Below are 26986 nucleotides of genomic sequence, written 5' to 3'. Positions count from 1 at the left end.
TACCATACTGTTATCAAGATCAGGAAATTTAACATTGGTATAATACTATAACTAATCTATGGTCCCTGTTCAAATTCCATCAATTCTTGCACATATTTATTATTAAGACAAAGTATTAATTCTATGATTTTGATTTTCTTAGGCTTTTGACAGTTAATTCTAAATCTTCTCAGAGTTTAAAAATAACACATGCTCACAAAAGAAGTCAAGTTACTATTACAGGTACCTGAGGTTACTTGCCACCAGAGACTTTGTATGGATACACTGTAGGAAGTCCTTTTACCTCTATGAATGTCATACCAAGTCTCTTTTTATAATAGCTGTTAGGACCTCAAAACTTAAAAAGAAAGGGGTTGGTTTCATAGCTCACTTAATCCATAACTATTTTAATGAGATCTATTTTATTATAAAATTAATATTTTGTAAAATAATTAATATATTATGTGCAGTAAAAAAAAGGCAGCCCAAATAATGCAAGTGAATATGTAAATAAAAATCACTTTTGTTGTAACACATTTTCGGACTTTATGTGAATCACCTCAAAAATGTTCATACCTTTGATTCAGTCATTTTACTTCTAGAATTTTTATTCTCAGAAAATAATCAAGATTGAGAATGATGGGGGAGAGACATGTTGGTATAATGACCTCATGGATTAGGAGAAATTTCATTTCTCCGATTATTAATAAAGTCATATCGTTCTCTACATTTATTTGCCATGTGTATTTTCCTTTTCTAAATTTGTTCATGGCTTTATTTTTCTACTGGTCTGTTCATTTTTTATTGATTCACAAAATTCTTTACATCTTAGGGATATTAATCCTTCATCTGTTATATATGATGTGCATATTTTTCCCAGCTTGTAACTTAAAGTTTGGGGTTATAATTTATATAATAATAATATATATAATATACTAAAATTATAATATATGTATAAAATTTTAAATGTATAGATCTTGTATAGTTTAATAAGCTTTTAACAAATATATATACCCATTCATTAACCACCATAATCAAGATACAAGAATAAGTATTATTCTTGACTGAGAAGCCCAAATGATCTTTTCTCTTTATTTTGTTAATGTGCATACTTCTGTGCATAGTTGCTTAGAGTTGTTTTTTTGGTTTTGTTTTGTTTTGTTTTTGCGGCATGTGGGCCTCTCACTGTTGTGGCCTCTCCTGTTGCGGAGCACAGGCTCCGGACGCGCAGGCTCATTGTATCCTTCACTCATTGTATCCATCTTTGGACCCCATTGTATCCATCTTTGGACCCCATTCAAGTTTCACTTATTTTTCCTCTATAATATCCTTTATAGAGGAATAATCCAGTTCAAAATCATGTGTTGTCAAGTATCTTTAGTCTCCTTCAGTCTGGAATGGTTCTTCAATCGTTTTTTGCCTTGTTGACCTTGAACACTATTGAATATTACCATCCAGTTATTTTATAGAATAGCGGACAAACTGAATTTGTCTGAATGTTTCTTGTAATTAGGGTAAGATTATGAATCTTTGGTGTTTATTCACATACATACACACATTTTCATCTATATTTATTTCCATATCGATTTATATATGATTTTTCACCTTTACCTCCAATTCTGATCCAACACTACCGAGTTTATTCTTTTCCTCCCTTGCCTTATTTGTAATGTCTCTGAAAGTTAAAAACCTGGCTCCCATTACCCTTAATACATGTCCTCTCTGTGTATAATCATTCCCCCATCTCTGCTGTCTTCTCTTTCTGCATATGGGCTCTTACACCCTGCACTATGCCACTCAGTCTCTGACACTTCATACTGGGAGGCCCCTTCCCAAAGCTCTGATCTCTTACTGGTATCTCTGATATCTCAATCCCTCTTACTTGGTCGACCCTTCTCTTGATGCTCTGGCCCTAACATCCTGCTATGGGCCACTGTGCCTTCTCCCTTCCCACCAGACTGAGACACCTACCTTGCTTTGCTCTCCCAAATGATCAGGAAGGGGCGAGGATGAACTGCTTTCCTTCTTTCAAGAGTCTTATCCTGTCTAGTTTCTGCCTACTTCTGATTTCTTTCCAGTGCTTTCAAAGAGTTCTGTTTTGTTTTGTTTTGTTTTCAATGTTTTATTCAGAGTCTCTAACTGTTATAGGCAAGAAGATTAGTTCAATACAAGCTACTCTGCTATTACTGGAAGCAGAACTTCTAATTTGCCTTTTAATTTTGTTTTGGTTATCTTGAGGTTAAAATTTTATGTGTGGTAAAACCCATAATCTTATTATTTTGAGGTTTCTTCCATTGCTTTATGATTAGAAAATTCTACCCCAAAAGAATTCAGAAAATCACCCCCAGTAGTGTGCTTGTACTGGCTCACAAGAGCTGATGGTACACATCTCTTTCTAACTTTGCATTTAGTGAGATCCATCACCTTCATAGTTTGAAATTGACCATGGTGGGAATTTTTGCACCATAGAAATTGGCAAGCACTACAAATCAGTCTTTTTTCTCTGAGGAGCTAACTGTTAAACATTTACCTGCACACCACTGGTCACCTCTATTTTCCTGTACTATTTTTGTGGTTTCTTTTTATTTTTAAAGTAGATAAATCCTCAACTTATTTGAAGTATATTTCTATGTAAAATATGCGGTAAGAATCTGCCTCTCCCCCATGATTGCCCCAGCCTTTATTTGTTCACTGCCACAGTTATTATATACCACAATGTTATTTATACTAGGGCAACGGTTTTCAAAAATGTGACCCAGGTATGCATAAAGGTTTCCCAGAACCTTTTAAGTAATCTGAAAGTTCAAAATTATGCACAAGTAAAAGGTTCACTCAATGTGTAAGATAGGCAAATGGATTTTATGGTAATGGAGTATGAAAAGTTCCTTGACAGTTTCAGATTGTACATTGCAACTCTTATGTTTTTTTTTTGTTTTTTTTTTTGCGGTACACGGGCCTCTCACTGTTGTGGCCTCTCCCGTTGCGGAGCACAGGCCCCGGACGCCAGGCTCAACAGCCATGGCTCACGGGCCCAGCCGCTCCGCGGCATGTGGGATCTTCCCGGACCGGGACACGAACCCGTGTCTCCTGCATCGGCAGGTGGACTCTCGACCACTGCGCCACCAGGGAAGCCCACAACTCTTATTTTTAAGAAACTACCCTTTGTCAAGTTTTATTTTAGTATCAAAGAAGAATATCCACAATTATCTGAAAAAGCTGTTGAAATATACTCTTTTCCAACTAGTACGGGGAACTGGATTTTCTTCATATACTTCAAACAAAAAACAGTGTCTTCTTAAACCAGATATTAAAGAGATTTGCAAAAATGTAAACATATCAGTCTTGTCACAATTTTTTTTGTTTTGGAAAATATAGTTCTTCATCATAAAAAATATTTGTATTTCCATGTAATGGGTTCTTTTTACTTGAAATAATAAATGTTCTTAAATGTCTCAGTCTTTGGAAGCCCTCAGTCACTTTTTAAGAGGGTAAAGAATGTTACACATCAAATTTATTCAATTAAAAAAAAGTGTAAATGGGCTCTAGACCAAAAAAATTGAGAACCACTGTATTAGATAATATTTCTGAATTCTCTATTTGGTTACACTGATCTATTTTTATGCAAGTATCATTTTGCTTAAATTATTGTAAATTTAAAAATATTTTAGGGCTTCCCTGGTGGCGCAGTGGTTAAGAATCTGCCTGCCAATGCAGGGGACACAGGTTCGAGCCCTGGTCCGGGAAGATCCCACATACCACAGAGCAACTAAGCCTGTGTGCCACAACTACTGAGCCTGCACTCTAGAGCCCGGGAGCCACAACTACTGAAGCCTATGCACCTAGAGCCCATGCTCCACAACAAGAGAAGCCACTGCAATGAGAAGCCCGTGCACCGCAACGCAGAGTAGCCCCACTCGCCACAACTAGAGAAAGCCCACGTGCAGCAACAAAGACCCAATGCAGCCAAAAATAAATAAATAAATTTATTTTAAATATATATATATATATATATATATATATATATATATTAGAATAGGGTAGGTTATGTATACCCTTTTCTTCTTTTGGCCATACTTTCTTATTGTCCTTCTGGCTTCCCGCTTCAGTCTTTCTCCCACATGCCTGACAGATTAATCTCCAGCCCTGACCATGCTTCCTCTCCAGTGAAAAGATTTCATGGTTCTTCGCTAGCTGTGAGCAGTGCCCTCCACATCTAACCTAGTTTCAGATGTATTTGCAAGCCTGATCTCCCTGCCTGACCAGACACAATCTGCTCCATGCCTCCTTGCTTCTGTGTCCAGACTTTCCCTTCAATCTTCCTTCCTTCATTCTCCCTATCTTTTCTCCTCCCTCTACTTGTCAGAATCTGATCCTTCCTTCAAGGCCCAATTTAATATCTCTTTATCCATGAAAAGAGAATTCTTCTTGGATTCTCCCATATTTCCTCTGATATTCCTCAAAACTTTATTCTCTTTTATGGATATCAAATAATCAGTGACTTGCTTATAGGTTTATGATTCCTTCTAAGTTGAAAACTACTTTAAGGAAAGGTACTGTTTATTATTCTTTGTTTTGTCTTACATAATATAATTAAGAGATATTTGTATAACGAATTAATGAATGATGTTTTATTTCCTTTTTGATTGTAAGCCTTAATTGAAGGCACTGGTTGTCATATATTTTTTTGATTTTCCAAGAGGCTGATAGGGGACAAAGCTTTATTCATTGGAAATGGTTGATTAGTACTTCATGGTATTGTGTAGATAGATAGGACCTTTGTTTGAATCCCAGCTCTGCCACTTACAAACTATATAAAGTTAAATAAAACGCCAAACTTCACAATACCTTGGTTTCTCCATTAGTGAAATAGAAATAAAAATGATATGCAGGTGAGAAATAAATGAATTAATAGGTATAAAATACTGTCTGTGTTAGTATCATCATCGTCATCATTTTTATTTATTTATTTTTGACTGTGTTGGGTCTTCATTGCTGGGCACAGGCTTTCTCTAGTTGCAGCGAGCGGGGGCTACTCTCTGTTGCAGTGCACGGGCTTCTCATTGCAGTGGCTTCTCTTGTTGCAGAGCACAGGCTCTAGGCATGCGGGCTTCAGTAGTTGTGGCACGTGGGCTCAGTAGTTGTGGCTCGCAGGCTCTAGAGCACAGGCTCAGTAGTTGTGGCACACGGGCTTAGTTGCTCCACAGCATGTGGGATCTTCTCGGACCAGGGCTCGAACCCGTGTCCCCTGCACTGGCAGGCAGCTTCTTAACCACTGCGTCACCAAGGAAGTCCATCGTCATCATTTTAAACAACATAAGAAGGGGTTTGGAACATACCTTGTGTGTTAATTTTCTACCCACAGTTAAAACCCTATTTCATTTCCAGTTATTGATTATATTCCCACCTCAAAGTTTTGTGGTAAGTTTTGAGTTTGGATATAAGTAATTTAAATAGAAGACGATGTAATTTGAACACATTTCCACAATTAAGGTAGTGAGGAGTGTCTTGGGGGACCAGTACAACATTGTCTATGGAGATATGGTTCTGTTCTGCCTTTCTTCCTCTTGTCTTTGGTTACTTTGTATTGTCCATTCCAATTAGAAGAGAGCTACTTAAATTCATTTTAAGCATGGGGATTTGTAATAATGTGAATTCCAATTTCCAAAGGGCAAGATAATTAAGAACAGAGCAGAGCTCTCCCCCTTATAGTGTTCTCATGTGATAGGGCTGAGAACTTCCCTCTTGGCTGAGTTTATTGTTCTAGTAATCAGCATTGCCATTTATCTCTTAGTCCATTTGTGTACTTGTCATTTTCTCCCCATCTTTAGTTTCACAGTAAGTTCCAAAAAATCTGGGTTGGAATTTATACAACCTAGTTTGAGAAGGATGGAAACTGATCCTTTCAGCTATGATCATAGGTTACTGCAGTATTCTCATCCTTTTTGCTGGATTTACTGAGAAGTCTGGTCCAGTGGTCAGATACTACTTTGTAACTTTGATTGCGATAGTGTTTATTGATTGATGCTTACAGGTACTGTTTTCTTTTTCTCCCCTAGACTAAAACCAAAATTGCGACGTCTGCCCTGACTGCTGTTGCAACTCCAAGAACTGTAGACCTTGCCTATCCAAGGATTAAGATAGAGGGTCTGTGCTTTGAAAGAGAAAGAATTGAAATGCCCATCCGTCCTGTAAGCCATCACTACCTTGGCATCCTTCAGCTCACTTTCTGTTTATTCCTAGGGTGTTGTTTTGCTTCTATAGGGTATAGACCAAAGTCATTGGAAAAGAAAACCTTGAAAGAGTGGTCTGTGGCAGGAAGGAAGACCTAGCTGCAAGATATGGAGAGGGGCTGCAGGTAGAGGATGAAGAGCATGGACTTTGGGGTCAGTAAGAGCTGGGTTCAAATTCCTGCCTCACCACTACTAGTTGTGTGATGTTGTAATAACCTTCCTGAGCGTTATTCATTCAATAAGGATTTGAATCTCTACTGTGTGCCCGGCACCGTGCCCAGTGAACAAGATGGAAGGAGACAGAAAATAAATAAGGAAACAGATAAGATAATGTCAGGTAGTGGTAAGTGCTATGAAGAAAATAAAATGGAAAAAAATAAAAAATAAAATGGGAAATGAGTGACTATGGCTGGGGGTGGAGAATAAGCTTCTTTGCATACGGTAGTCAGGGAAAGCCTCTCTTAAGGAAGGGATATTTGAGCTGAAACCTGAATAATGAGAAGGAGTCAGCTAACTGAAGATCTGATAAGAGAATGTTCTAGTAGCGGGAAGAGCACATGACAAAGTCCTTAAGTAGGATAGCTTTGAAGTTGGGTGGAGCAAGGTGAGCAAGGGGATTGTGAAGATAACAGTTCCCAGTTTCAGGGCTGTTCAGACTTGTGATAATAGATAAGGCAGGTGCTCAGCACAGAGCCTGGCACGCTCAGTGGATTGTTCGGGGGTTTTAAAAAATCCTTTAAAAAAGTGATACCATGGCACATAATCATACTCTGAGAACCCAAACTAATCTGTATCAGTGCAAATATAGAACATTTTCAGGGCTACTGAGTGGTGTTTGCTGTGGTCCTCACTCTTTTGAATGAGCACTTGAGAGAGAGAATAGTAGCTATATGTCACCTTTCCTATTTTACCAGTAAAGCAACATAATAGAAAGGCCTCCTGGCGGATGTGGTTTCCAAAGTAAGACCAAAGGGAGTTGATGAGTCAGTCAGTCAGAATATATTTATTCAGCACCAGTTATACAACAGAGCCTAGTCTAGCTTTTGGCAAACAAGTACTTCTCTCAAGCGGCTTATATTCTGGTGGGGAAAAACAGACAGTAAACATAACCAACAATGAAATAAATGAGCTAAGTCAGGTGTTGTTAAGTGCTATGAAGAAGATTAAATAAGTACTGTGGAAGAGGGTAGTTAGAAAGGCTGATATATCTTGGATGGTCAGGGAAGAACTCCTTGAGGATGTGATGTTTGAGTCTAGGGACTTGAATGACAAAGAGGCAGCCATGACAAGATTGAGGAAAGAGGGTTTCAAGCAGAACTAGTAAATGCAAAGGTCCTGAGGTGGAAAGAGCTGGGCCAGAGGGGCCTTGTGTGACTAGGGTCATAGTGATTGAGGTGGGGATGGGAGGAAGGTGAGGTTGGAGGAGGGTATAGTAGGCAGATCATGTAGGACCTTCTAGGCCACAGTAAGGAGCCTAGGTGTTATTCTTAGCAAAATGGAAAGCCACTGGAAGATTTTAAACACTGTGAGTGACATGATCTGGCTTGGGCCTTGGAAAGTACTTCCCTCATGAAGTTGTTATGGTGATTGCATGGGAATGATTTAGGCAGATCGCTGAGAACACTGTCTAGCTCATGGAATACACTTGTTAAAATGCTCCTTCTCTCCCTCAGTAACTGCTGTGTGAAGGCTGGGTTGTGGAGGAGTGAGAATGGAAGCAGGGAGATCAGTTAGGAGAGTCTGTTACAGTAATCCAGGAGAGAAAGGATGGTGACTCGATTAGGGCTATAGTTGAAAATAGAGGGAGACGTGGTGAAATTTGAGGTATGTTTTTGTGTCGTTTTGTTTTCCACTATAGATATCCTGTGCTGCCTTGCTCGCCAAACCTAGCTCTCGAATACTAGCTCTAGCTAAGCCCAGGCCTCTTCATCAAGATTATTTACCTCCCCGGGATGCCTACTGGCCAGTATCTTGTGCTGCTATCCATTCCAAGATATCTCCCAGAATTCAAGAACTAGCTAATCCAAATACAAGGTATGTCAATCTGAGGCTAAGATGGGACAGGAAAGGCAGGGGGTGCTAGGGACAGGGAAAAGTTGACCTATTAAGTTCAGTGAAATGAATCATAGAAATAGTAAAAATTTTAAAAATCATCTTATTTGTTACATTTATTGTGAGAAATCTATGGTCTTCTTACCATAAATATAAGGCTACAGTTAAAGGGTTAGTGGACTAGTATTGAACTTTAGACCTAGGAGACAACTCTGTAATTATGGATATGGGATTATTTATCTAACATATATTGATAAGGATTATTTATCTAACATATATTGATCTAATAAGTTGCAGAACAGAAACATAATATGTTGTAATTTGTGTAAGAAAAAAATACATATATGCCATATATTTGCTTACATATGCCTATACTATCTCACAGGAGTATGTAAGAAGCTAGTAACAATGGTTACTTTGGGGGCCTAGGGAGCCAGGATGGTAGGAAGACTTATTTTTCACTAAATAGGCTTTTGTATTTTTCAATGTTTTTGCATCATGTACATGTATGAACTATTTCAAATAAATCAGAAAATATATTCAACGAAGAAGAAATTGCCTCTAATTCCTACTCATTTTTTAGAAGACCTCTCAACTTGCCTGAACCTCAATTCATTTTGTTACCTTCAGGGGATAATACCTGATCCCCTTTTTAAAGCACCATCAAGAAAACCTAACTGAAAAAGTAGTAGTCTTGAGCTCAGGGAATAGGAAATGTGTTTGGTCTTATATAATAAAATATTTTTAAAATTTTTTTTAATTTTTATTTTATTTTTTTAATAAATTTATTTATTTATTTATTTTTGGTTGCCTTGGGTCTTTGTTGCTGTGCATGGGCTTTCTCTAGCTGCAGCGAGCAGGGGCTACTCTTTGTTGCGGTGCGCGGGCTTCTTATTGCGGTGGCTTCTCTTGTTGTGGAGCACGGGCTCTAGGTGCACGGGCTTCAGTAGTCGTGGCTCGCAGGCTCTAGAGCGCAGGCTCAGTAGTTGTGGTGCACGGGCTTAGTTGCTCCGCAGCATGTGGGAGCTTCCCGGACCAGGGCTCGAACCCATGTCCCCTGCATTGGCAGGCGGATTCTTAACCACTGTACCACCAGGGAAGTCCAGATTTTTAAAATTTTTATAATGTGTTTTTCCTTAAAAAAAAAAGTTCAACATCAAATGAAATGACACTCATTCTCTGTACACTGACAAAAGAAGGTGAGGAGTAAGACCAAGTGCTCAAGAGTCTGTCCTGGTAGCAAGATTATTATTTGGTGGTTAAGGTATTAAGGATGAAAACTTCAAAAAATTGATTTCTTTAAGTTCACCAGTGGATTGTCTGGCTTGTTTTAACATCGTCAAGTTATTGAGAAATTTCCAGAATTTACTTTCTATGGAAAGAGGAAAGCCTTCGGAATCTGACACATATACACATCTAGACTTGACCACAGGTCACTCTTACAACGTCCCTGAGCCTTCATTTCCTTATATGTATAGTGGAGGTCATGATACCTGTTTTATGTGGTGCTTAAGAAAATCAAAATGAGATAATATAGTGCCTAACACATAGTGGATGCCTGAGAAATGTTAGTTCCCTTTTCTGTTCATCTTATTTTAGGTCAAATCCTTTTTTCCATTTCAGGACTCCTGTGCGTATTGTATATTACGATCCAGAAGTCTTTAAAGTCAAGCCAGCTGCTTTGAAAGCACAGTGTTCTCCGAGGATCCATGAGTTGGCACAACCTCTTACGCGTTAAGCACAGAAAGCCACATCAGTCAAACTCATTATGTTTCTAGAAGACATATTAGATGACTTAGTTCCCTTGTCTGGTACTGTCAGTTTATAGCCCCCACTCCCTCAAAGCACACGAGACCTCTAGGGAACACCACTGCTGCTGTTACCGGTAATCATGTCTTTAGCAGGTCTGGGGACTCCAGCATGCAATAAAAGAGAAAATGATAGCCTGCCTTATTATCCTTACTATCTCCTCACGTGCATCTTGGCTGTCTCATTGCTCTGACTGACCTGAAGATACATTCTTCCTTATATTTGCTGGTTTTGCTTTTCTTTTCCCCATGAGATCTGTGTTCTCCAGTAGCTGATCTCACCTCAGTGCCTTCTCTAATAAATCCTGAGAACTGAAATCATTCCTTGTGTTACTTTTCCAACGTCCCCTCATTACCAAGAAATAACACTGAAATGGTGAAGCCTTTGTGGCTAAGTCAAAATGCTTTATATAATCTGTAGATGAAATTGAGGGAGTACGTTACCTTAAATGATCACATCTCCACCAACTTCTGTTCCTTCACTCATGCTCAGTGTCATTTATCATGAATGACAGAAGAAGCTAAACGTTTGGTAAGCATTATAATGCTTTGTCAGATTGCATCTGCCCAGAGTTTTTATTTCATTTGCTTTATTCTCTCCATGGATTAGTATTTTACAAAGTAAACTAACTTTTATGGCCTATCTAGATTTACATGAAAATGAACTTGTTTGAAAACCAGTTTTACAGATGAATGAGTTCTATCTCTAAGGCCTTTATGTTAAAGAGATAACTAGTAAAAAAAAAAAAAAAGAGAGATAACTAGTGTCCTGGAGAGGCAATACCATACAATAGTTTTGGTTGGTTTTTGTTTTAGTATTTTTTTTTTTTTTTTAGGTAGGAAAAAAAGGTAGGTGTATTGATTAAAATGAAGCTAAATTCTTTTCCTAGCTCTAATGAAAATAAACAAGTCTAGAGCTATTGAATTTGAATCCAACAAACAGGAAGAGAGACAGTCACTTTTCACGGTCATTGCTTTTTGAGATAGGCCCGTGGTAGATTTGTCCATCCTTGGATTGCACAGCAAGTGTATTTTTTGTACTATTGGAATAAATCACCTAAATTGCCCAAATTGAACCTAGTATGTAAATTGATTACTGCAGGACAAAAAGTCCAACTGGAATTTGTCTGGGTCTAGAATAAGTCATGACATTTATAAAACCCAAGTACATTTCTGAGATACCTTCAATGTTTGTATGTTTCAGAACATGATGAAATGTATCCATTAAAAAGTACTCTGAAGAGATGGACCTCCAGCAAGGTGTCATGGGAGCTCCAGTGACCACACTCTCCAGTGAATGTTATTATTTTTTTAAATTAAAGCCTCTGGAAATGGCCCTTAGGACAAACAACAAATGAAGAAAAACATCTATTCAGGGATATCTATGAAAATTCAGTAAGAAAGGTGAGAGTCTGTGATATTCAAACTACATGTAAGCAGATTGTTTCTTGCCATGAATTACGGTTCTGTTTTTAAATTCAGATTTAAAAATTAATTTATAATTCAAATTAAATTATATTCACCTTTTGCCTATTTCCTCCCTTTGACTTGGATACAAGAATCTTAGAGCCTAATGAATGTAATGTTCAAACATGGTGAGCCCCTCAGCAAGTAAAATTCCTAGCATCACGACTAGTCATAGCAGGAAACCAAGCAATAACAGCCGCCACCATCATCCCCTCCTCCACCACCACCGCAGGAGATTGACAGCTCATCTGTGCCCCTCTTCTGCTTGGTTTCCGGTACTTTAATCTGAATTTATTTTTACTTGTTCCGTGGAGTGTATATGTGTGTGCATGTTCATAAACGTGTGTCTGTATTTGTCTTTATTACGTGTTTGCGTGTAAATTGAAAACTTCCTGAATCCGTTAAAGAAGTGGTTAAATTATAATTAAATAATCTCATTGAGGAATACTACAGAGGCCTGTGATTAACTACCAAAAGTTATAATAACTTCGCTAAGAAGCTCAAATGTCTTCTCACCCCTTTTAGCTGTCGAGTGTAATAGCTGTAAATGTCCACCTTTCTGCAGCTTTTATTCCCAGACTACTGTATTAACTGTCTCTGTTAAGCCTTGGAGTGATTTTCAGCTCCCTGTTAGGAGAAAGGTGGAGAATGTTATTATTAGATTTGTGAAATTTAGGTAAGTTAAGATTGTTCATTTTGGAATATGCCATCAGTGAGACTATTCATGGTCTACCTAAACTATCGAAGGATTTTTTTTAAAGCCACTAGTTCAGGAAGGCCTGAAATTTCTCAGGACAAAAGATGAAGGTTAAAACTGTTTTATTCTGCCTTACCTGATAATATTCCCTTCTTCCCTCCTCTGGTTCTCGAAAACAAAATGAAAGCTTAACTGAAAGTTCCCACTAGATAAGTTTAATTAAACAGCATTTTGTTATACTTGACTATCATTGTACCCCTAACTCAAGCATCTGAATAATTATTTTCTATTTTCATAACTCAGGTATAGACTAACTTCACATTGAATTAATCATTAAAGAAAAGCTCATTAAAATGCTGATATAAAATATGTTTTGTTTTGATTTCTTGAACAGTAGGAAAAATTAAATATATTCATCTAAATATTCAAAAGAGAAGGTAGTGTTAAAATTTGTATGAAGAAAGTCAACTGACCTTAAAGTGCCAAAATGAATACCTCTATTTAATAAATAACAGCACATTTTACAGGGAGGTAAAAAGGAAAGCATTCCATTGTTAATGGGTGTTGTATTTTACTAAATTTAAATAGTGTACTAGTGAGTAATAATTGACCACTATTACTCTGATAGTTATAATTGAAAAGTAAGGGGCTTCCCTGGTGGTGCAGTGGTTAAGAATCCGCCTGCCAATGGAGGGGACACGGGTTCGAGCCCTGGTCCGGGAAGATCCCACATGCCGCGGGGCAACTGAGCCTGTGCGCCACAACTACTGAGCCCGCGCTCTGGAGCCCGCGAGCCACAACTACTGAAGCCCACGTGCCACAACTACTGAAGCCCACACGCCTAGAGCCTGTGTTCTGTGACAAGAGAAGCCACCTCAATGAGAAGCCCACGCACCGCAATGAGAAGCTCATGCACCGCAATGAAGAGTAGTCCCTGCTCACCACAACCAGAGAAAAGCCTGCGTGCAGCAACGAAGACCCAGCATAGCCAAAAATAAAATAAATAAAATCTATTAAAAAGAAAGAAAAGTAATATCAAAGAAATACCTCACATTTAAGTAATAATTTTAACCTCTTTAATTCCCAAATATTATTAGTTTTACCTTCAATTATACTATAAGAAGGGATAGAGAAGATATTCTACTTTGTTTAGATTTCTTACTGAAAAACAGAACTAGAAGTTATGTACCTTTATTTAACTATAAAAGTGCTAAACTATGAATCATCCAGGTGTTGTTTTATTGTGATTTAACCATGGATTTAATGCTTTTCTTGAACAATCAATGAAATGTTCGGTACTCTGGATTTTTATCTGAAGGACTGAAACTAAACATGTTGAACAATCTCTCCAGATTGTTTTAAAAATTAGTAGCAATTCTAAATAGCTTCTTTTGGAACTAGGAGGAAGAATTTTATATAACTATATAGATTATATAATTATATAATTTAAAATATATATATATATATGTTTACCTCAACCACTTTTTTTTTTTTGAGGTGAGATTGGTATATGACATCATATGGTAGATTTGAACTTGAATTTTGGAATCAGACCTGGGTTTGTATCCCACGTGGATCATTTACCAGGTATGTGATTTTGAAAAAATTCCCTAACTCCCTGTACCTCAGTTTCTTTATGTATAAAGTGAGCTCCTGTGGCATTATTGTAAAGAGTAAATAAGAACATTATGTAATAAAGTATGAATTGGAAAAAATTGTTTAAAATTTAGCTCCTTTTGCCTTCTAAGGGGGGAGTGGCATACTTCATATCACTGGGAAAAGAAATATCTTTATGGCTTGATTCATACATTAAGTGAATGTTTGTTTGATGCCTTTGCTTTGCCAGGCACTGTGCTAGGCACTAAAGCTGTCATAGTAAGCCAGACATATATGGGCTCTGCTCTCATAGGCTATTTAGCCAATTGGGAGACATGGATGTTATTCAAACATTCACAAATAAATGTAAAACACAGCAGTGGCAAGTGCTATGAAGGAGAGGTTATAGTGCTATAAAATGACAGAATAGAGAACTTTGACTCCCTTGGGAAGGTGAGGGAAGGATTCTTTAATGAAAGGACGTTGGGCTGGAATCTAAAAATTAAGTCGTGTTAACTAACAAAGAAAGGACAGGAAATCAGTCCAGGTAGTGGGAAATGTGGTTAGTGGATATTTGTTGATTTGGGGGCGACCCTGCACCCATTCCTTCTCCTTCTGGTAAGAACTCCCAATTTTCTTTGGGGGATTTCTCTTCATCAATAAAGGTTTATTGAGACTTTTACTCCAGGTACCCTGGCCGAGGGATGGGCATGTGACCTGAGCCAGCTCATTGAACTGTCCTCTGGGGCTTTGGATCATGGGCAGAGCAGTGCAGAGGCAGGGGTAGTTGGAGGCGGTCGTTCCCAGTAGTGGTGCCCTGATGAGACTTCACTGTTCTCCTACTTTTGATACCTGGAGCTGCCCAGGCCCCCACCGCGGCCCTCCCCTGTTCATCTGCCTCAGGAGCTGTGCACAGCCTTGCAGTAAATCCCCTGTGGCAGATGGGTAGAGGTGTTGGGGACTGAAAGGCCAGCGTGGCTCAGATGGGAAGAAAAAAGGGGTTGTGTGATCAGTGAGGAGGCAGCAGATGGAAGCCAGACTGTACAGGGCCCTGGAGGCCACCTTGAAGATTTTAGTCTTTATACTAAAACCAGTGGGAGCTGTTGAAATAATTTAAGCATAAGGATAATGTAACCATGGTTGCCTTTTGAAAACATTACTTCTACAAATAAATTGGGGAGGGGGCAGTGGAGGTAGATAGACCAAGTTAGGAGGCTACTTAGTAGATCAGATGAAAGATGAAAATAGTTTGGTGGTACCATGGTGGAGATGCAAGGAAGAGACAGGCCTTGAGAGATATTTGAGGAGGTGTATTTTCACAGTATTTGGTGACGGATTGGATGTGGGGTTGGGGAGAGAAAAGCATTCAAGATAATTCCTCGATTTCTGACTTATGAAACAATGTATAGATAGTGAGGGTCTGAATATACAAGTGGACAATGGCCAGGCCACATATGACAGTAGAACTCTGACTCACCACCTGTGCAGCAACCAGGTCAGGAATCCAAACCACAGCCTCTGCAGCAGTCAGCCCAGAATGGTCAGGATCTGGCCAGTGGTCCTAATTGATACCTATTTTTTGCCCCCACTTCCATCTCAGGACCAAGTAGAGAAGGCCAAATATATTCCCCAAGCCAATCACATAGGATGCCCTGTTTCTAGTTAGGCGGTCTCCACCTTCCCCATGCCAACAGGGTCTAACAGAGTATTCCTAAAGTCTCCATCCCCTTCCCCCCTTGCCCCCCCCACTATAAAGCTGTCCCACTCCTCTGCCTTTGAGTCTCTGCCAACTGCAAGTAATGGTGGCTGACTCCCTGGCCATAGCAGGCTCTGAATAAACAGGCTGGGTGTGTTCTCATTTGACTGATCTTTCCCACAACAGTGAGCCCTTCACTGACGTAGGGAACACCGGGAGATGACTGGAAGAAAAGAGTGGAAAAGCATGAGTTCAGTTCAGGACACTTAGATTAGAGGACACCTTTGAGACATCTAAAAGGAGATGGCGGCTGCAGGGCTGTATTATGACTTTCAGGGACCCTAGGCACTTTTGCTTTTCTGGTTCCTTTCTTCCTTAAAATAACATTAAAAATTATATTTTATGACTGCATTAGTATAAAGATGAATATATAAATATTATATATTAAGACTTTTTCAAATTAAAAGTTCATCTTTTTTTCTCATATAAAAAGAACTAAAACATTTTTGTAATCTCCTGAAAATGTTATGGTCTGTAGGCAATGGGCCCACTGTGCCCAATGGAGCAGTCGGCCGAGTTCAGGTAGGCAGTCCTTACATGGGTCTGTGTTGTAGCGTCGAGACCTGAGACCTGCTGCAGGTGTACATGTGCAAGTCATCTCAGTTAGCTGTGGTTGGAGCTACGGGGTAAGAGGGAGGGCCAGGACAGAGGGAATCCTGACTTGATATTTGCTGAAATTCGAGAATTGCTGTTAATTATATTTAGAAGGGTATTGGTATGGTGGTTATGCTTTTAAAAGCAGTTCTTTTAGAGATGCAAGCTAAGACAATTGTGAATAAAGTGATATCTAGAGTTTGCTTTGCAATAATCCCAACAGGGGAGTGGATGAGGGTATAGAGGAAACGACTCTTGGTTGTGAGTTGGTGACTGTTGAAACTAAGTGATGGAATCCTAGGGTTCATTGTCTAGACTATTCATTCAATAGTCTCTCTTCTGTTAGATATGTTTGAAGTTTTACATAATAAAGTGCAAGGTAGGAGGGGAGCTAGGATGGACAGTTACAGGTCTCAGCAGAGGCTTGAGGGGCCTGAGCAATTCAGAACTCCCCCAACACTGCATACCAGTCAGGTCTGCTTCACTCCCACACATTCAGTGTTAGGGCTGTTTAAGGGGAGAAATCAAGGCAATGTGTCTGTATTCCATGGCTGGGGACAGTGTGGGGAAGAACTAGCACATACAAGATGGTGAGCTAGTTTATAATTTGATGGAAACAGGATCGTGGATTTACAACCCACTAGAAATAAGGTAAAACGAGATAAACTGGTGTTCCCACCCCAAATCCAGGGGAATGGGAGGGACTCAGGACTTTCCCCACACTTCTGGTGGGGGAGGGATTTTGAGTCAACTCTAATTAAATTTTCAAAGGTCAGGATACCTCTGTCGACCTCTAGGTTGCAAGTGCTTGACACAGAAGATGTGAACAAGTGGGAACAGAGAAGGTGTTAAAGACTTGTTTGTTAACCTGGATTTGGTTGAAGGAAGAAAAATTGGAGCATCAATATTACATGGCTTCCTGCAGTCTAGGAGAGAGGGGGTGAAGGCAATTCCGTTTCTGGTTCAAGGTGGTTGGTCTGGAATGAGGCCTTACCAAGTATTAGCTGTGCAACCCTGTACAAATTACTTAACTTCTCAATGGAAAAGGGCTAATAGTGTTTGCTGTCAAGATTAGGAAGTTTCCAGTACATTATACCCATCCTTTCCCTGCCTGAGTTAAGAAACAATTGAGAAACCCAGGCAGATGGAGTTCAGAACAACTCATTTACAATTGGTAAAGCTGTTTGGAGAAGGTGACTTTGGTGGACCAATTGGATTTCTAATATCCCCCTCCTCCTGAACTGAACTGAGCCCCTGGCTTAATTCACCAGACACACCTGCCCCCGGAGCAGGCTGAACACACTCTGCTTATGGCTCTAAGATCTCAAGGAGGGAGAAATGCACTCCTTCTCCTAGATTCACCAGGGGAGGAGTCACTGCTCCCACGGGAGGAAATAGGGGTGGGTGAGGGCAAAACCCAGGAAGTTCTTCTCTGGGGAATTCTCCCTCTCCACATGGAAACGGGAGCACAGTTGTTCATCTCTAACACCTACCTCACTGGGTTCTTGTGAAGTATTGTACTTAGCACAGTATCCAGTACATGGTAAGTAGGTTTTGTTTTCTTAGTCATTATTATTAGCGGATATTAAGATGCTTCTCACATCTTTTTGGATAATGGAGTTTACTTCCTCTGGTGGTACTCATTGTAGTCCCAATGAAAACACAATCCTCCTATCAAGAAGTGGAGTCCACTTCCCCATGCCTTGAGTCTGGGGTGCCTGTGACTTGCTTAGACCAACAGAAGGTGGCAGAAGTGACATTGCATGACTTCCAAGCCCAGGCCCTGAGCAGCCTTGCCTTCTTGGCATGCTGCTCCAGAACTGCATGGAAAGAAACCCAGCCTCCCTGAGAGACCTCATAGCAAGAGAAGTCCAGACCTCCCCTCTGAGCCCGGCGGCCAGCTCGCCCTCTGCTGAATGCATCCATGTGAGTGAGCCAGCAGGACCAGCAGAAGGACTGCCTGGCCAACCCACAGAAAGGTCAGGAAGGAAAATGATGGTTTTAAGCTCCTCTTTGGGGTTGGTTTGTTATTCAGCAGTGTGGAACTGAAACAGTGAAGTAAGAGAGTAAGAGAAAGAGTAAGAGAAAGAGTAAGAGAAGGAGTAAGAGAAAGTAAGTAAGAGTAAGAGACTGAAGCCGTGGGTGGTAGGGAGGGCAGCAAGGGGTTCGGACTGCAGCCAGCTGATTTTCAGAGGTTTGTGAGCAAGTACTTGGTTAGGGTCTGCTAAAGGAGCAGGCACACACTTCTCCCTCAATTAGCTGTTTTAAGTGCCTTTATCAACTTGTGTGAACTAACCTACAGCAGACCTGAACTTAAGTGATCCCTGACTGGCCAGTAAGAAACTGCATGAATTGAGGCAGAGGAGTGGGCTGCCTCCCACCTTCCCTAACTCTCCCCTCCTCCTTCAGAGGGCTTTGCTTCCTGAGGACCTATCTGAGGAGGTCCTGGCCTATGACCATCCTTAGAGACATAGCACAAGCAGTAAGAAGACAGAGCCTGAAGGCATGCATTCTTTCACAGTTTGTGTTGTTTTTTGTTTTGGGGTTTTTTTTTGTGGTACGCGGGCCTCTCACTGTTGTGGCCTCTCCCGTTGTGGAGCACAGGCTCCGGACGCACAGGCCCAGCGGCCATGGCTCACAGGCAGAGCTGCTCCGCGGCATGTGGGATCCTCCTGGACCGTGGCATGAACCTGTGTCCCCTGCATTGGCAGGCAGACTCTCAACCACTGCACCACCAGGGAAGCCCTGTGTTGGTTTTTCTTCTCAGTCTGGGAGGTGCTGCCAGGTGGGAAAACTTCCCCACCCGTAGCAGCATGCATCTGCCTGCCTGCCTGCTCTCTGTTGCCAGGGCGTGGTCTGTTGGAACTGTCAGGTTGTTGGGCATCCTAGGCTGGATTGCAAGACAGGGCAGGCAGAAGGCTGGAGACAGAGAAAGGGGGCTGGGGGAGCAGGGGAGCAGAAAGAAGCAGCTGGTCTTCAGTGTGAAGTGGGGAGCAAATTCACCCCAGGATACTAGGGACACGTAGGCAGTGGGTGGGCAGCTGCTCTGTGAACAGGGAGAGGGTGATTGAGGCTTGGCCAGATGGACATGAAAGGAAAGCAGTAACAGACCCCAGGTAACACACCGCGTTTTCTGTAATGATCTAAGCAGGCAGGAGTGCCCTGGGGCTTGGATAGTTTAAAAGCACCACATTCCTGGCTTCAGCAAAGCTTAAAGCATGGCCTAGGTCAGGGAGCCATTTTAAGTTCTGGCTTCTCTGGGATTTTTAAGTGACCCGTGACCCGTGATTGTCTAGTAAGAAGCTGCATGAACTGAGGCAGAGGAGTGCATTGCTCACTGACAGAGCCGAGCCTCCCACCTTACCTACCTCCCCCCTCCTCCTTACAGGGGGTTTTGCAACTAAGGACCTATCTGAGGAGGTCCTGGCCTATGACCACCATTGACAGCAGAGACATAGCACAGGCAGTAAGGAGAGGGAGGCTGAAGACACATGTTCTTTCACAGTTTGTGTTGATTTTTCTTGGTTGATCGCTGGTAGAGAAAGCATAAGTGACTGTATTATATGATCTCATATAATACAGGGAGGCAGTGTAGATGTGGCTGGGAATGTGCTTTCTGGAATCAGAATGGCAGGATTTGAACCCAGGACCCGCCACTTACTAGCTCTGTGTCTTTGGATAAATTAACTAACTCCTCTGGGCCTCAATTTCCTCACTTGCAAAATGGAGCTAAGAATAATGCTGTCAAATGCTGCTCCCCAAAGCACCACCAAAGAGCTTGTGGACAAAGCAAAGCTGAGTTTATAGCTCACTGAGATAAGGGAGATCCCTACCTCAGCAGAGTTTTAGAAGCATCTAGTAAAGACAGGGCAGTGGTGGGGTATTTATAGGTTTTCAGCTTGTTTAGGATTGTGCAAGGGCTTGACAGACACAGCAGGGTGAGGGTTTCCAAAGGAGTCTTTGAGAATTGATGAGACCAGTGGAGTACTTTCATGACAATAACAAAAGTTGTATGTAACTTCATCTTCCTGGGCAAGAGTTTCCAAAAACCTATTACTGAAGGCTGTGGGTAAAAGTCATGCTAATGTAGACAGTGATCTGTGTAGGCACAGATGGTTTAGGTTCAAGTTCTCCCATTTACCTCCAGCACTGCTGTGAGGATTAAATGAGACAATGGATGAAGTGCTCTAAGTATAGTCATAGCACTTGATAAATGTTCAGTGATTATTGCTATTAGTGCATTATTTTCCAGTCCAACCCCCATTTCTCTTGCCAGTTTGCTAGTGCATAAAATTCCATCTCCAGAATTGTTTTCTCATAACCTAAGGCTTTATCCCTTTTTAAAATGTAAACACAGGCAGAAAGGGTACCTCACTAAACCTAATCAGGCATTTACACCTCAGCATGGAGGAGTTTATAAAATCCTAAACAGGAAGCCTGGAAGCTTAGAATATAAGCTTTACTAATCCCTTAGGAGAAATGGCCCCATACATCCCTAAGCTGTTCTTGAGGAGCCTTGCACGTGCCCAATTACATGCAAGACTAAGGACAGTAACACTAGGTCCAGAACATCTGAATTTCCCCCTTTCAATCTGGTGTCAGGCTGCTCCCATCTAGTAAGATGCTCTTACCTCCTTGGCATTTGTGCTTGCCCAGGGTTCTCCAGAACCAGTAGGGAATTTTCTCCCTCCCTCCCTCCCTCCCTCCCTCCCTCCCTTCCTTCCTTCCTTCCTTCCTTCCTTCCTCTCTCACTTTTTGTCTCTTTCTTTTCTTTCATCCTATCTATCTATCTAAATGGGATTTATTATGAGGAATCGGCTCACAAGATTATGGAGGCTGAGAAAGACCCATGATCTGCCGTCTGCAAGCTGGAGACCCAGCAAAGCCAGTGGTGTAATTCATCTGGGGTCTGAAGGCCTGAGACCCAGAGGAGCTGATGATATAAATCCCAGTCTGGGGGCTTGACGTGATGAGATGAGATGTCCGAGCTCTAGCAGTGAGGTAAGAAAAAAAGAAGGAAATTCCACCTGTTTCTGCTTTTTGTTCTACTCAGGTCCCCAGTGGATTGGGTGAACTTCATCCACATGGAGGAGGGCCATCTACTGAGTCCACCAATTCAAATGGTTAATCTCATCTGAAAACATCCTCACTGACACACCCAGAAATAATGTTTAGTCTGGACACCCCATGGCCAGTCAAGGTGACATATAAAACTAACCGTCTCACCCAGTCATGGAGAGGGGGTGGGGATTTGCAGGTGGAAGAGGTATGCGTCATTATCTCTAGAGAAGGAATAAGGTATGTTTTTGAAATCACACACTACCAGTGAAGCTCCTTAGGTTAGGGAGTTAGTAAGCTGCCCCACTTTACCCGAAGTACCTACACTCAGTCATATCTTCTGCAGGTTTCCACATCATGCCAACAGGCTCTAGACCTGGGGAGCTTAGCCCTGGCTATACCTTAGAGTCAACAGGGCAGCTTAAGAAAATACCTAAACCAGGTCTGCCCATGCAAACCCTGACCGTCCAACGCTCAAGCAACTGGACCAAAATGTTAAGGTGAGGCCCAGGCACTGCTCTCTTTCAGAAGTTGCCCAGGTGATGCTGATACACAGCTTGAAGAAGCACTGCTCCAGATCAGTGCTATTCAAACTTTAGCTGCACAAGAGTCACTCAGAGGACTTGTTCAAACACAGATTTTGGGCTTTCACTCCCCAGAGATTCTGATTCAGTAGGTCTGGGTTAGGGCTTGAAAATCAGTACTTCTAAGATGCTCCCAGGTGATGTTGATGCTATGTATTAGTTTTCGGAGGGCTGCCATAACAAAGGACCACAGCCTGGGTGGCTTAAACAACAGAAATTTATTTTCTCACGAGTCTGGTGTCTAGAAGTCCAAGATCAAGGTTTCAGCAAGGTTGGTTTCTTCTGGGTGTGTGGACCCCATCACTTTGAGTAGGAAGGCTCTAGATTCCACAGATCAAAGAAACAGTATGGGTTCACCAGTTAAGAGTCATTTATAAGAAATATGATCCCTAATGGAATGGCTTCTTTTATATATTCCTTTGATATTAATGAGATCTCTGAATTCTCTTTGCCCTTCCCTCTAGAGTGAAGTGAGCAAAGGGTAGAGAGGTGGACAGAGAGGTCTGAGGTCAGAGAAATAGCCAGGAACCAGGGCTTTGTAGATGATTATGAGGTCTTTTCACAGAAGGAGATGAGGGCTCTCCATATTGTGACCTTCCGCTGAATATTCCAAGCTGCGGGAGATCTTCATATATTAAGATCTTCCTTTACCATCATTCGTCAGCCAACTGAGATGTTCCATGGCAAGGTGTCTGTATTTTCCTTTGCCCATTTCCCTGTTTTAGTTTAAAATGGGTTAACATTTTTTAAAAAATTTTTTTATTGTGGTAAGAATACTTAACATGAGATCTACCCTCTTAACAAATTTTATATGTACAATACCTCATTGTTGACTACACGTACAATGTTGTACACCAGGTCTCCAGAGCTTATTCATCTTGTTGGACTGAAAATTTATGCCTGTTGGTTAGCAACTCCCCATTTCCCCCTCCCCCTAACCCCTAACACCATCATTCTACTCTTTAATTCTATGAATTTGCCTGTTTTAGATACCCCATATAAGCGGAATTATGCAGAATTTTCTTTCTGTAACGGGCTTATTTCACCTAGCATAATGTCCTCAAGGTTCCTCCATGTTATTGCATATTGCAGGATTTCCTTTTTTTTTTTAAAGGCTGAAGAGTATTCCATTGTCTGAATATACTACATTTTCTTTATCCATTTATCTGTTGATGGACATTTAAGTTCTTTCCATAGGTTGGCTATATGACAGGCAACAAAAACAAAAATAAACAAGTGGAACGACCTCAACCTCAAATGCCTCTGCACAATAAAGGAAACAGTCAGCTGAGTGAAAAGGCAATCTAGAGAATGAAAGGGAGAAAATATTTGTAAGCCTTGTATCTGAAAAGGGGTTAATCTGATAAGCGGTTAATCTCTAAAATATGTAAAAAGAACTCCTGCAACTCCATTGTAAAAAAAAAAACAAAAACTAGTCTACATAGGTTTGATACACATGGAGTGACTCTTGTAGAATAAAATCATAGGCAGCACTAGCACACTAGCACGCACTGCAGAGTCACAGCTAAGGCCGGCTGGCTGGGATTCTGCAGCATCTACATTTACCTAAATGAATGTAAGAAGTTAGCTGAAAAATTGCTGTTTCGAAGCCTCTCCCTGGGCCTTCCTGCAGCAGCGAGTTGTTAAGTCCTGCACGGGAAATGGCAGACCACAGCTACGGCCTGCCTGCAATTTACACAAAGTAACTTCTCAAGGAAAATAAAGTCATAGCCCAAGAATCAGACTGATTCTTGCACAGCCAGGGTGAAACCTCTTTAAATTAGTTGCTGTTGTCCAGCTCCTTGGAAGTTTTTCATGTTGAAAAAAAGAAAATACTTGGATGTTAACTAGACCTATTGTGATCATTTTGCAATGTATACAAATATCAAATAATTATGTGTGCACCTAAAACTAATATAATGTGTGTCAACTACACCTCAATTTTCTAAAAAAAAACAAAAAACAAAAAACACAGCTTATATTCCACACACACAAATTTTTTTTTTTTAATTATTTATTTTTGGCTGTGTTGGGTCTTCGTTTCTGTGCGAGGGCTTTCTCTAGTTGCGGCAAGTGGGGGCCACTTTTCATTGCGGTGCGCTGGCCTCTCACTATCGCGGCCTCTCTTGTTGCGGAGCACAGGCTCCAGACGCGCAGGCTCAGTAGTTGTGGCTCACGGGCCTAGTTGCTCCACGGCATGTGAGATCTTCCCAGACCAGGGCTCGAACCCGTGTCCCCTGCATTGGCAGGCGGATTCTCAACCACTGCGCCACCAGGGAAGCCCCCCAATTTTTTTTTTTTTGATGATCAGATAAAATGAGTTGCAGCTTTAAGGGAACAAAATAAACTTCTCGTGTTTTTAAGGCACATGACTTTCAGCGGGGCAGGCTGAGGGGTGCATTTAGTTGTGGAAATGCACTGTAAGCAAATTTGACTTTTGTGAATCTAAAATGTTAGAAAGGAAAAACTTTTACTCTACTCTGTTAGGTTTAGTGTCTGTGGGCCTGTGAGTTAAACTGACACAAGAGATTAACAGGAGAAAAAGGTTTATTCGTATGTATGTGAAAACCAACAAAAGCAGTAGTCAGCTCTTTAAATAGTTAAATTTAGAAGTTTATGGACTGACTTAGTAGAGACGAGGGAGGAAAAAAGGTGTTATGGGAAGACAAATAGGTTTCTTTAGGAAAGACAAGTGGATTTTTAGGAGAACAAATGGGAGATAAGAAAGTTGGTGATGGGCTTCCCTGGTGGTGCAGTGGTTAAGAATCCACTTGCCAGTGCAGTGCACACGGGTTCAAGCCCTGGTCCGGGAAGATCCCACATGCTGCAGAGCAACTAAGCCCGTGCGCCACAACTACTGAAGCCCGCGCACCTAGAGCCCGTGCTCCGCAACAAGAGAAATCCCCGCAGTGAGAAGACCGCACACCGCAACTAGAGAAAGCCCGCGCGCAGCAACGAAGACCCAACGCAGCCATAAAACTACCCCAGACAGGGGATTTATGGCAGCCTTATTTCCCAAATGTTGCTGCTTTTAGTCAGCTAAGGGAAGCTCTGAGAAGGCTTCTTTCCACATCTGTTGAATCTCAAATGCTTCAGCTTAAAATAATCTTCATATCAGCTCTAGGTCCCCACAATAGTATGAGTCAGAAATACTGTCTTGCTGCATAAGGAAGTGACTTGTAAACTGTTCTCTATTGCTGCCTAGCACCTGGCAGTGCCCCTTTAGATGGCAAGCTGAAATCCTCTTCATCCTCCGTGCCAGGAGAGCTATGGTTATTTGAAGACATCTGAAATTCTCTTTGAAATTTAGCATTTATTACATTGTTATTCTCACATATGCTATTACTATAATTTGAAAGATTTTATAAATCCTATAAAAATATTATTCAAGTTATGATATTGCTAAAATCAAGGCTTAAAAAATGCAACCATAAATCAAAAAGTTCAGAATAAAAGTTAGATAAATTGGTATGAATAAAGCCAATCAACCAAATTAATACTATGCTATTAATTTAAAGGATAGCCCTATAGGAAAAATTTTAAATAGTGCTTAAAAATTAAAAGCAAAAAAAAAATTAAAAAAGCAACATTAAAGTAAAAATGTGCTCCAGTAGTTATAGATTTTTGTACTCTACAAATGCATTCCTCATACTCTTTATTCCTTTGGGAAAATGAGCTTGATTTATGAGAGATCTCCCAAAACTTGTTCCTTGAGTAAAATATGACCTCTCTATAAGAGGATGGACAAAAGCTAAGACATCATTTAGTTCATGAGCAAAGAATCAAATTGCAATTCAATGGCAGGTGTTTATGTAGAAGAGCTAGAAGTTGAACAAACATCTCAAAACTGTAGGGCAATTAATTCTGCAAACTCATGGCAACTATAAAGTAATTCATCCTTAAAATTATGACAAGATCAGAGATGATAAGTATATGAACTCTGCTTGAGTTCACATAGAAATAGATTTGTGAAATAGTTCACATAGAAATAGATCTATGAAATAATGTTGATTGAAAACAATTATTGATAGAATTCAAAATAGTACAGTTATTTTAGCTATGGACAAAATACAAGCTTGTCTACTGATAAAGATGGGGACCTAATTTAAACCTATGTAAATAGGACTTATATTCATTGGGTCCTCATTTTTTCCAGAGTTGTTTGTGTTAATGATAAAAGCAAATTGGAGTGGTCACCAGCTTCGGGAGGGGAAGGGAGGAAGGATAAATTGATGGAGCACAGGGGATTTTTAGGGGAATGAAACTATTCTGCATGATATTGTAATGGTGATGTATATCATTATACATTTGTCAAACCTATAGACTATACAACACAAGGAGTGAACCCTAATTTAAACAATGGACTTTAGTTAATAATAATTATCAGTATTGGCTCATCAATTATAACCATTGTACCACACTAATACAAGATATTAGTAGCAGGAGAAATTGGGGGGTGGGGAGTAGGGGTGAGGAAGTATGTGGGAACTCTGTACTTTCCACTCAATTTGTCTGAAAACGTAAAACTGCCCCCCAATTAATAAAGTCTATTAATTAAAAAAAAACTAAATTGGTGGACAAAGAGATTGCTGATTCTTGAATCATCCAACACAAGTCAGGCTAAAACATGCTTCCGGTTCTTTATTTACTTTGCTTAAAGGTGCACTGTTTATTTTGCAAGGGTGTAAGGATTAAGAACGAAATGAGAGCAATAGAATGTCTTGCACCCGTTGCCAAAATAAGCTTTCCCATTTGGTTGACTATCATGAACCTTAAGTCAATCCACTCAGAGAAATACATTTCACCCTTTATAGGAAAAGTTCCAAATCTTCTTCCATTTATTTAGGAAGTAAACCCTGTATCTTAGAAATTCTCACTACAGGATTCACCACATCAACAAACATATATGCTTTATTGTTAGTATCTTGTTGATCAGCAATCACACATTTAACTTCATCAGAACACACAGCTTTCGCTCAGGCGGTGAACCAGGTCAGTAAGCCCCTCTCGTCAGTGGAAGCTCCGTAATCCTAGAGAATTCAAACTCGCTCTCACAATCAGATCCCAGTCTCCTCCAGCCCTGGAGCCACTTGCATCCTTTCTCCTCTGGCCACTCACCACCTTCTCTGCCTTGAATCATGGGTGTAAACTCAGGTCTATGAAAA

At 40.7% G+C, this 26986-nt stretch overlaps 2 protein-coding genes across 20 annotated transcripts in view; one reads left to right on the top strand and one right to left on the bottom strand.

The window, feature by feature from the left end:
* Positions 1 to 26986, bottom strand: part of HOPX (HOP homeobox) — a 91530-nt gene that overhangs the window by 3407 nt on the left and 61137 nt on the right. The window lies entirely within an intron of this gene.
* THEGL (theg spermatid protein like) overlaps positions 1 to 26986 on the top strand; it is a 101566-nt gene that overhangs the window by 47040 nt on the left and 27540 nt on the right. For 7 of the 14 annotated variants that reach the window (XM_049709324.1, XM_049709325.1, XM_049709318.1 and 4 more), the window contains exons 7-13: positions 6036 to 6167; positions 8068 to 8243; positions 9885 to 10601; positions 11274 to 11473; positions 11629 to 11811; positions 13731 to 13820; positions 17998 to 21180. In XM_049709324.1, the coding sequence (XP_049565281.1) occupies positions 6036 to 6167; positions 8068 to 8243; positions 9885 to 9999 (423 nt within the window). In that variant the 3' untranslated portion in view covers positions 10000 to 10601; positions 11274 to 11473; positions 11629 to 11811; positions 13731 to 13820; positions 17998 to 21180. Of the gene's footprint in view, positions 1 to 6035; positions 6168 to 8067; positions 8244 to 9884; positions 10602 to 11273; positions 11474 to 11628; positions 11812 to 13730; positions 13821 to 17997; positions 21181 to 21232; positions 21380 to 26986 lie in introns of all 14 variants that reach the window. The other 7 variants (XM_049709315.1, XM_049709320.1, XM_049709316.1 and 4 more) reach the window with 7 other exon arrangements.

Source organism: Orcinus orca, chromosome 4 (genome assembly GCF_937001465.1).
Source record: "Orcinus orca chromosome 4, mOrcOrc1.1, whole genome shotgun sequence".
Taxonomy (NCBI): Eukaryota; Metazoa; Chordata; class Mammalia; order Artiodactyla; family Delphinidae; genus Orcinus; species Orcinus orca.
Note: the sequence above shows the minus strand (reverse complement) of the source record. Positions and strands in the feature narration are given on the sequence as shown.